The sequence below is a fragment of the Nannospalax galili genome, unplaced genomic scaffold (assembly GCF_000622305.1).
Source record: "Nannospalax galili isolate Female #2095 unplaced genomic scaffold, S.galili_v1.0 scaffold781, whole genome shotgun sequence".
Taxonomy (NCBI): Eukaryota; Metazoa; Chordata; class Mammalia; order Rodentia; family Spalacidae; genus Nannospalax; species Nannospalax galili.
This window is the reverse complement of record NW_008346898.1, coordinates 833,472-844,552: the sequence shown is the minus strand read 5'-3', so window position 1 is coordinate 844,552 and position 11,081 is coordinate 833,472. Positions and strand designations below refer to the sequence as shown.

At 42.1% G+C, this 11,081-nt stretch overlaps 1 protein-coding gene across 10 annotated transcripts in view; it reads right to left on the bottom strand.

Moving 5' to 3' along the window:
• Window positions 1-200: 200 nt before the first annotated feature.
• The window catches only part of Helz (helicase with zinc finger), a 190,728-nt gene continuing 179,847 nt past the window's right edge, over window positions 201-11,081 (bottom strand). For all 10 annotated transcript variants that reach the window (XM_029568373.1, XM_029568371.1, XM_029568370.1 and 7 more), the window contains 2 exons: window positions 4,408-4,660; window positions 201-1,038 (listed from right to left, as the gene is read on the bottom strand). In XM_029568373.1, the coding sequence (XP_029424233.1) occupies window positions 704-1,038; window positions 4,408-4,660 (588 nt within the window). In that variant the 3' untranslated portion in view covers window positions 201-703. The remainder of the gene's footprint in view (window positions 1,039-4,407; window positions 4,661-11,081) is intronic.

The window sequence follows — 11,081 nt, the reverse complement described above, 5'->3', positions numbered from 1 at the left end:
TTTTTCCTTTTTTTTCCTTCACATTTCAAAAAACAGTGGCATACAGAATACACAGGCAAAGAATGCCTTCAACTCTAGCCTGCACTGGGTAGAGAACACAACAGCACGTTACACATCATCCAAAACCGTGAAAGTCTTAAAATGCAGCATCCTGTCACCCAAAAAAACAAAAAACAAAAAGCTGATAAAACTTAAAAGTATTTAGAAGATGCTGCCCCTTTATTTAAAAAAATTTAAATGAATTTAAGCAAAAATAACATACATTTGTACAACAACTGGCCATTTCTGGTACAGAAACCCAGCATGTGGTAATATTATTGAATACATGTAAATGCTACTTACAATTTTTTTCTTTTTAAATACATTTTAGACAAACTTTTTTATTCTTTTTTTTCTTTTTTTTTATAGTTGCACAATTAACCTCTTAGCTGCTAGCTTGATGCAAACATATGTAACAATACACAAATTTAAAAATATTTTTATTCTACATAAAAGCTGTCAAAATTCTGACTCACATCAAAAATGCAAAATAATGGAATATACTTTTTAAAAAATTAGTTGCAAGTCTAGCAGCAAAGCAACTGTGTGAGAATGTATTTAATATCAAAACAAAGGGAATTGTGCATCTATAGATGGGCTCCAACTACCACAATCTACTGATACAAACAGAAATTGAAACATTCTCTTTTGAGGAAAGGGGTGATTATTTAAAGTAAGAGTAGAAGCCGTTGCCACCTGTGCTGCTCCCCAGACTAAGCTCCTGGAACAGAGACACGGGGTCGCTGCTCTTCTTGGCCTGCTCAGGTGGGGGCCTGGGCTTGGGCGGGGCCCGGAGGGCACTGGCGTAGGACATGGCGGGCTTGCTGGTGGCCAAGCTCTGCTGGCTGCTGCTATTGGCCGACTCTGCGATCTGCTTGTTGGGCATGAGGGGTGGGAACTGGCCCAGGTGCTGCAGCACACTGTAGTTGAAGGAGCTGGACCCCTCCCCAGTATCAGGCTTCAGCTGATCCTCAGGCGGTTTGACAGTCTTGGGTGGAGCTACAAGCAGAGAACAGTAACAGGGGTTTAATGCAGTACTACTCACCAGCTCCTCTGATCCATGGGTCACAGGTTTCCAAGCACTCAGGGACAATGTAGCAAAGTACACATAATTCTGCCACAGAATGTCAAAATCACAACAATTTGATCATTGTAACTGGAACATGTTTCATCTTCAATAAAAACAGGCTGTATTGCTGTACTGTCAACACGGGTAAAGTGGCAGCTGATTCCTCTTATTAGAACTGCTCCCTGTGCATGTCACTACATACATTATTTACGTATAAATGTTTTGGCTCTTTTGAAACAAGATCTCACTGTGTAGATCTCAGGCTGGCTTTGAACTCTTTTATTTTGGGGGAGGGTGGGGAGTGTCTTTTTGAGACAGGGTTTCCCTGTAACCCTGGCTGGCCTGGCACTTGCTATGTAGACCAGGCTGGCCTTGATCTCTCAGTGAAACCCCCTGCCTCTGCCTCCCAAGTACTGGGATTAAAGGTGTGTGCCACCAAGCCCCTCCTGGCTTTAAACCCTTGATCCTAGTCTGAGCCTCCTCAGTGCTGGGATTGTAGGTGTGCACTAGCACACCTGGCTTTTAAACTCCTTTGAGTGAACAGAATAATGTGGGAGGGAAGAAAAGATGTAATGACATCATACTTTCTACTGCCTGACTTTCAAGGTCTTTAAAACTTGGCCCCATTCTTTTAAAATTTTAATAATACTGTATTGTATGATGGTAGGGGGCGGGAAAAGACTGAGACCTGACTAAATTAGGTAGAGCCAGGTAGAGCCACAATGCAACCCAAATTGAAGAAGCCCACTCCTCAAAGAGCAGAAAGGAGTAGGTAGGGAGGGGCCAGAGGAAGCGTTGGGTAACAGCACTCCTGTGAGTTTTCACTGTGTACCAGGTATTCTGTGCTGCATACTGTACATACTACATCACTCAGAAAACTAGTCAGTGCCTCTCACAAAGCCACCTGGCCTTCGAACTCTACTCCCACTTTTTTTTAAAATTGAGCTAGGTTTGAGTTGGTTTTTATGATCAGATGTAGCTCAAGATAGAAACTAAACAGTTGAAAACCAGGTGTTTCTCCTTTTTAATCTTCAAGTATTTAGCAAGGAAGTTCTATCCCTGAGCTCACAATCAATAAGTTAAAAAAAATTAAAATTAAAAACAAACCAAAACAAAACAGAAACCATAAGAAACCCTGTCATGGCATGCTGACAACTACGGCCCCAGGGACTCAGGCTGAGACAGGGGACTACTTGAATCATGAAGCTGGGGACAGCCTAGGCAACACGACACAGACCACCAGACAGGCAAACACACAAATAAAAGAAGTCCTGTTAATACTTTATTTTATAAACCAAAAAGAAATGGATCACTAAATTAATTAATTAACTAATTAATTTAAAAAAATTCCAAGCATGGTAGCACTTAGGATGCAGAGGCAGGCAGATCTCTGTAAGATGCAGGCCAGCCTGGTCTACATAGTGAATTCCAGGTTAGTTGGGCCTATGGGGAGACCCTGTATCAAAACAAAACAGACAGGATGGGATGGGACAGGACAGTACAGAACAGAACATCACAGGAGAGGGGAGGGGACAGAACAGAACAGAACAGAACAAAAGCAAACCACTACTTTATATCCAATATGGCTGTTTATAAAACAGTTGCCGAGAGCTGGAACCATGACTCAGCAGTTAAGAACACTGGCTGCTCTTGCAGAGGACTAGGGGTCAGTTCCCAGCACCCACATGGTGACTAACAACCAGGGGATCCATTGCCCTCTTCTGGCCTCTGAAGGCATTGCATTCATGTGGTACACTGACATACATACAGAAGCAATAGCAAAGAAGAAAATGAGGAGGGGCAGGAGAGAGGTTTACCTTTAAAATAAATTCTAATCAGCAACCAAAAATAACACACTAATCCTTCCTGGTTTGTAAATTACATTTTTCTTAGGAAATCTGAATAGGCATGTATTTGTTTCAGACCTTTAACAAAGACAAAGCCACCCAGGTCAATGGAGCAGTTTACACATAGCAGGTGTGACAGCTAGTTTGGATTACCAACTTGATGTGATTCAGAATTGCCATGGAAACAAATCTCTGAGCATGTCTGGAAGGGACCATCTGGATCAGGGTAAGTTGAGGTGGGAAGACACACCCTAAATGCAGGCTGTACCATCCATTGATATGGGCTGCGGTCCCATAAATAAAAAGGATAAAGTAAAAGAAAAGGGGAGGAGGGGAGAGGGGAGAAGGGGAGAGACTGGACACAAGCATTCTCCTTTTTCTTTTCTAGGTGATAGATGGTAGTGCTGGGAACTGAGCCTGAGGTCTCATGCACGCTAGACAAGTGTTCTACCATTGAGATACATTCCAGCCTCCAGAACAAAATCTTAAAAAAAATTTTTTTTGTCCTATCATGTCCATTGTTCTAAAAATACATGTGCATGGTACATACTCAAAAATGGGCCAATCACAGAAACAATGGATTCATATTCTAAAGCCAAACAAAATTAACTTCAAATGCAAAGGTTAGAACTACTGGGCAGGAATGTACAAAGACCTCAGGCTTGTTCACAAAGATCAACATCTTCAGCCTCCCAGGAGAACCCTGGAGAACTGGGGTAGGAAAATGAGCATCTCCACATCAACACAGTGAGAAGAGGAACAGAGGAAAACGCAGCACAGGTGTATCACAGGCCGAGGGGGTGTGTGGGCTGAACACCCACACTTTGTCATTCCTGTCCCCTTTCTGTCCCTTTCCTGTTGTTCAGTCACAGAGTTCTCAGTTTATTAGAATATAAGGAATAAACATAGGATTTCTACACCCCTAGACATGAGACTATGCTGGTCTCTCTCAGGGCCACATGATTATACAGCACCCTGGGAATACTTACAACAAAGTCCTTGAAAATCTAACCAGCTCTATCTGCAACCCTGATGGGGAGAAAAAAACCCACTTAAACCAGAAAATAAATGATTCCCATGCCAAGATGCAAGATGACTGTATCTATTTAGAAATATGGTCTAAATTCTATCACTTCTCTTAGTCATTCATAGGTCAATAAGATCAGTTTCCAAAAAGGAATGTGCCTGCTGATGTCCCAGACCACAAATATGATCAATACGGCCCTAAAGACATGCGCAAAGCCGAAGTGCTCTACTGAGCACTAAATATGGCTCAGATGACAAGGCAAGCAGACTGGGGATGTGGCTCAGAGGTAGAGCCCTTAACTAGCAGGGTTCAAGTCCCAGCATGGGGCACAGATGTATTAGAGACTGTGCAAACAGGGATAAGGCTGACAGGAAAAGCCCTAGAAATATCCAGGTGCTTTCTGGAAATGCACCCATTCATCTTACCTATCAACTCTCTGGGCTGAGCTGCCCTGCTGGATCCATTGCACGGAATGTTCTGGTAGGAGGCAGATGAGGTGGTGCTGGCCCACGACTCTGGGGATGGGAAGCTGAAAGCAGGTGGGTGGCTGTGGTCCTGCAGCTCTTTACCCTGAGCCAGGCTGTCTTGGGGAGTGCTTGCCTCTTCGGAGCAAGGCTGGACTGAGCTAGATGAGATTCTTCTTTGGTACAAGGGCCGACCAGGTCCTCTGGGCTCATACTATACAAAGAAAAGGGTATTTGGTAAGTCAGGGCACCCCTCCACACCCTACCACTTTCAAGTCTATAGTCTTCTTGCTTTTCAAAGCAGACATTCTCAAGAAAATTTTCTTCTGTGACAGTGAGTCTCTCCCTCTTCTTTACCTTCCTCATTAAAATAAACAAATGAATAAATAAATAAACAGCAGCATACTTTAACATGGTGTCAGGAGACATGGGTCCAAAGTTTTCCTTAGTCCCTTACTATGCATGTGACAACACATGCCAGCCTTTGGCTTCTGTACAACATGGAACCAAAACAGTTGTCTTCAGTCGTAAGGTTCTATTGACATTTTAGAAAACAATAGAGCGAATGTACTAATGAACAGATGTGCTCAAAGTGGAGTCCCAAGTCAGTTGAATCACAGCACTCTTGAACAGAGCCATCTATATTTATCTCTTGGGCCTTCCCATTTTCTAGTTTTTTTCCCTCAGATCTGGAGGCAAGATATGGTTCCTCCAATCTAGTATAAGCACTCCTGATTGGACTTCACCATATTTCTCTTAATCAATTGATACAGACTACTCAATATTTCTCCAAAATATTCTTAACATGTTTGAAACCTTACTAAAAGTGCATATGCCAAATTTCTTTGTCCTCCTGACAAGGGCTATTTGCCAGTCATTTGAGACGTCTATTGTTAGCTAGAGGCTCTCCAGTTTAGTATTGCCTGACTGTGGCAGGTTCTGGGTATCAGTTCTATTGGTAGGCTGTACAGGCACAGTGTAGGACCAATCTGTCTAGAGTCTGGCTAGCTGGAGTAGACTCTACGCCCTGCCCTGTACCTGCAACTGGCCTAACTTCCCAGGAACTTAGCCTGCAAAATGAACTTCCTCTAGCACCCACCTCTGGGGTTGTAGAGAGAACGGAATAATTGAGAGTACAGGGTGTTTAGGTTAGGTCCTGGCGGGTCTGAACAGTTCATCACTGTATCACTGTCGTAGTGTGTAACATAAAGTATCTGTATCTGATCTCCAATGATAGGATGGGACTGGCTCTTCACTGCCTCACTTTTTCTCCCAACAGTAACAAAATCTGCTTTTCAGCTTGTGGTCAATTACAAGTCTGAGGAATCTCCTTCACTACTGCTGTAAGTGGAGGCTGTATAAAAATGGAAGACAGATGATCAGACACAGTAATAGCAAGATGTTTTTCCAATTACAAGACAGCACAAGTAGGCATCATCAGGCCAATGGAATGGGGGAAATGGGGTGTAAGCATCAGCATTAAGGCCCAAAGCAAAACCCCACTTGGACAGAAATCAGGGAGGGGAACCCGGACTCAGGGGCAGGAGAGGGTGGAGGAGAGCCTTTCTCTAATGGTGAGCTGTGAGGCCAGGTCTCGTCTGCACTTCCAAACCCTTAGCTACCTGAGACAGGAAGAGAGGACTAACCGCACATAGCCAATTCCTTTCTTCAAATGTATTTTACTGTCTTCTGTTTCTCGTATAACACCTAAATTCATCTTTAAATTCATCCTTTTGTCTTTAAAGGAGACTTCTTTTCCCCCAAAGGTGAAAATTATTCTGAATTTGATTGTGATTTTCCAAACCATCCTTAGTGAATTTAAGCAGCACATTTGGAGCTTGCTTCAGTCTTTAAATTAAAATTAAGGTGCTTAGTAGAACCAGAGTCCTTCAAAAAAAAAAAAAATCTAGGTCTGTAATGATGATAATTAGCTCTTAAAATGAAAATAAAGTGCTTCCTTTTATATTGGGAATTTTACTCTGTCAAGGTCTGTGGGAATCACACTCTTAAGCCTTTATGCATGAATGTTAACATACTAGTGTACTGGCTGGCTAGGGCCTCAAAAGATGCAGGTTATAACAGTCTGCTGGAGACACAGAGCACATATGGTCATATGAACTGCAGCCACTTACTTCAAAGGCCCTTTTCTTTAAAGACTAGATATATACAACAGTAGTATAGTCAATGGGTAAACAGGAACCTTAGGGCTTAAGTGAGGAAAAGAAAATAATCAGAAAGAAATAGAAGACTTGGGTACAAGAAGAGACATTCAATAAAACTTTGTAGAAAATGTGTCATTTTTATGTCCCAACTGAAATTTCCCTGAATCCCTCAGGTGACAGGCAGAGCAGGATCTGGAGAAATGTTGTATATACACCTGTAACAGTTCCTAAGCAGCTGGCAACACAGATGAGTGTGTAGATGAAATATGAAATTCAATTTCAAATTATACTATAAATGTAATTGATCATTTATATTTGGAAAAGAGAACCAAATCCTGAAAATTTTAATTAATTAATTTTGAGGCAGGGCTTGGTATACAGCCCCAAGGTAGCCTAGATCTCAAGAGTGTTGGAATTACAGGTATGCTAACATGCCCAGCTTAATATACATAAGGTCTACTGAGAGAGCTATTTCATACAACACAAAGGTGAATGTGTGAAGTTATTTTCTACATTGGAGTCTTTCCTTAAGGATGAGTGTGAGTAGAGAAATGCTGACAGCAAATGAATACAGCAGATTATACACCAAATAAAGTAGGGAGTTTTAGTGCTTAATTGCTAGGCCTTTATTTCCTTGCTTTGTTACACTGACTGCAAGTTTCCAGCATTATACTGAATGACAGTGTTGAGGACATTTTACCCTGATGTCTTTCCTTTTCTCCTTCCCCCTCCACTCCCTTCTTCCCTCCCTTTCTCCTTTTCTTCTTCCCTCTTTTCCTCCCTTCTCATTCTCCCCCATCCCTTCCTCTCTTGTCTTTTTTTGGGGGACAGGTCTCATGATACCACCAATGCCTGTTTTGAATTCCAGGGCATAGAATCCTCCTGCCTCAGCCTCGAGTAGCTGGGACTGTAGATGTGCGCAAATGGGATTCAGTCATCTTAACTTCTCTCTAATCTTGTCACTAAATATGATGGTAGCTGCCAGATGAATAGATGCCTTTTAACAGTAAGGAAGTTTTCTTCTACTTTGCCAAGAATTACTGTTATGAAAAGATGCTGTGTTTTGTCCGAATGTGTATGGGTTAGGGGAAGTAGTCTGGTGGGATTTCTTTCCCCTCAGAGGGGGGGATTATCTACTGATATGATCATGTGATTCTTTTCCCCTCCCCCTACAGACTGTTAGTATGGTAGACTAGCCTGATTTATTTTCACATATTGCACCAGCCCTGCACTCCAGAGAAAAGCCACAAATGACATGATGACTTGCTCTCTTCAAACCTGGCTACATTCAATTTGCTGTTCCGTTGAGGACATTCACATTGATGTCATGGAAATCAGTTTGTCATTTTCTTTTTTATCCTTTGGAATCAGTAATGATGGCTTCAGACACCCCCCCCCAAAGTTTTCCCTTTTATTTGCTAGAAAAGATTGCAAATTAGTGGATTTTCTTCTTTACATATTTGGAGAGATTCAGTAGTGAAACCATCTGAACCTGAAGATTTGTCTTTTGGAAGATTTTTAATTATGAATTCAATTCTTTAACAGTTACAAGACTCCATAGGTCCTTCACTTCACTGTTGGTGAGCATGTGAAAGCTGTGGCTTTCAGGGAACTGGCACATCTCACCTAAGCTGTGGGACATGGGATTCCTGCTTTTAGTTGGCTGGGGGCTTCACTGGTACCTGCCCTCTTGCTCAAGGTTCTCAGAATCTCTGTAGCATGCATGAGAGCAACCCTGAGATGGGAGGAACTGCCTCTTGTGAGCAGGGAAGAAACATCTGAGCCTTGTGCCTGTCCCTCTGAGAGCAGGGTACCTGTAACCTTTAGGCACAGGGAGTCCAGGAATGGCAGTCTTTGGTGAAGGGCTCCTTCCCTTCCCATGCCTCATCATTTTCTGTCTTTCTATCCTGCCTCAACTCACCTCTGAGACTTATCCTCAATCTAAGGATTGCAGAAGGCTAAAAATCCATTTTCGGTCATTTCTTGAATGTTGACCAGGGCTGTAGACGCTACCTACTCAGGTATCAAAATGCTCAACCTGTCTTGACTAAGAGGGACATAGGAAGATGTAAGCTGGAGACTGGTATGTCACTCCAAGGCAATCTATGCTGTTTCAGAGGGATCCAGGACAAATCCCCAAGATAGCATTTTAGGAGGCACAGCTCCCAAGTGCTACCCTCAGCAGTCTAAGGGATTCTAGTTGACCCTTTGGGGAGCTCAACTTAAGCAATCATTGGGTTCAAAACAGAAATGAATTTCAGTACTAACCAGCAGCAGAATGGGATTTAATAACAGTATATTCATATAGATTTAAACATGAGAGTTAAGAGAAAGAGAGGAAGAAAGTAAAACTTCTTTGTTAGTCTTCAAGGTTTACCTGTTTTACCTTTACAAAGAACCAACTTTAGGTTTCACTAACTTTTCTCTATTGTTTTTTATTTATTATTTTTATTTTATGTGTATGAGTGTACTGTCTGCGTGTAAGCACGCCCATGCGGTGCAATGTCCATGGAAGTCAGAAGGTGTCAGATCCCCTAGAACTGGACAGTTTTGACCACCATGTGCATGCTGGGATTTGAACCTGGGACTTCTGAAGAGCAGCCACTGCTCTTAACTGCTGAACCATCTCTCCAACCCCCTTTTATAATTTAAGGTAGAAGCCTAGATTACTGATCTGAGATCTTATTTCTTTTCTATGACAGAACCATCCAATGCCATAAAATTTCCTCTGATGTTGTTTTAGCAGCAGCACATGAATTCAAACATATTGTATTTTTACTTTCATCCAGTTCAAAATGTTTCTAATGCATAAGAGGCTGTTATCTGCACTAAACACAGATATCTGCTCAGGAGGCAGGCAGATCTCTGTGAGTTCAAGGCCAGCCTGGTCTGCATAGTAAGTTACAGGCCAGCTGGGGCTACAGAGTTTCTCTCTCTCTCTCTCTCTCTCTCTCTCTCTCTCTCTCTCTCTCTCTCTCTCTCTCATAAGCCCACAGATATACGGACCAGGTTGGCCTCAATCTCACAGAGATTCACCTGCCTCTATCTCCCAAGTGCTGGGATTAAAGCTGTATGCCACCATTTACTGTTACTGTTTTTCTTAAAAGAAATGTATAGTGAAATGAATATGACCTTCTGACAAAGTGCGTTCAATTTATAAAAGTACCATGGGATCATCTCTCAGGCAAGGACACTTAATAATTTCCAAATAGTATTTTTCTATCCTCACATGCTAGCCTAATAGAGCAGACACCAGAATAAAGACAAGGTTACACCTACAACTCAGCATCGTTGGGACAATCAAGCTACCTTAATCACCCTGGCTCTGGTTTATTTTTCTTCAATGTGAAATATGTATCAATTACAGAGCAAGATACCTCTTACAAGGAGAAAATGCAAGTTTGGGTAGGAAATAAAATAGCTCACAGGGAAGGTTTTCTTTTCAACTCGTAACAATGTGTGTTTTCTCTGCAGGATCAAAATTACCATAATTAAGTTTTTCAGAATTGGGAAAAAAAAAAAAAACCAAAGAACTTTTGCTTAATCCTTAGACAGTATTGAGAAATTGCTTATTGTTAATTTCTGAGATATGAGATCTCAGAATAATCTTAATATTCAAACATTTAGAGCTTGAACAGGATAGAGGTCAAAAACTGCAGAATGAAGCCTGCTCCTTCTACTCACACAAAAGGGGAATCTTACACAACTAAAAATGTAATTGCTTGTTCCGAAGAACATTTGGGAAATTCTTGCTTTTCCCCAGCATCCAATTCTAAGGAACTATAGTCAGTCCTTGTTCCAGTAATGAGCCCTACTCTGTGTAAAGACAGGTTTGACTCTCCTGCAAGTCAGGAGTTTCTACTCCATTAATAACTACTCTAAGTATGAGTCTGTCAACATCTTTGTGCCTCAGTATCCTTTAAGAGTTGCTAGGGACTGGTGAGATGGCTCAGTGGTTAAAGGTGCTTGTTGCCAAGTCTGATGGCTTGAGTTCAATTCCTAGAACACACATGGTGAATGGAGAGAACTGACTCCATAAAGTTGTCTCTGACCTCCACATGTGCACTGTGGCATGTGCACACACACCTCTGCCAAATACACACACACACACACACACACACACACACACACACACACAAATTTAATCAAATAAATGCAATGAAGATTTTTTTTTTTTAAAGAAAAGAACCTTAGGGGCTGGAGAGGTGGCTCAGCGGTTAAGAGCACTGACTGCTTTTGCAGAGGACCTGGGTTTGATTCCCAGCACCCATATGGCGGCTACGAACCATCTTTAACTCCAGTTCCAGGAGAACCTGAAGCCCTCTTCTGACCTCCACGGCGAGCCCTCTTCTGACCTCCACGGCGTTGCATGACACAGGTGCACTCACATACATGTAGGCAATACACTCATACACATAAAATAAAAATGATAGGCGTGGTGGTGCACGCCTTTAGTCCCAGCACTCCGGAGGC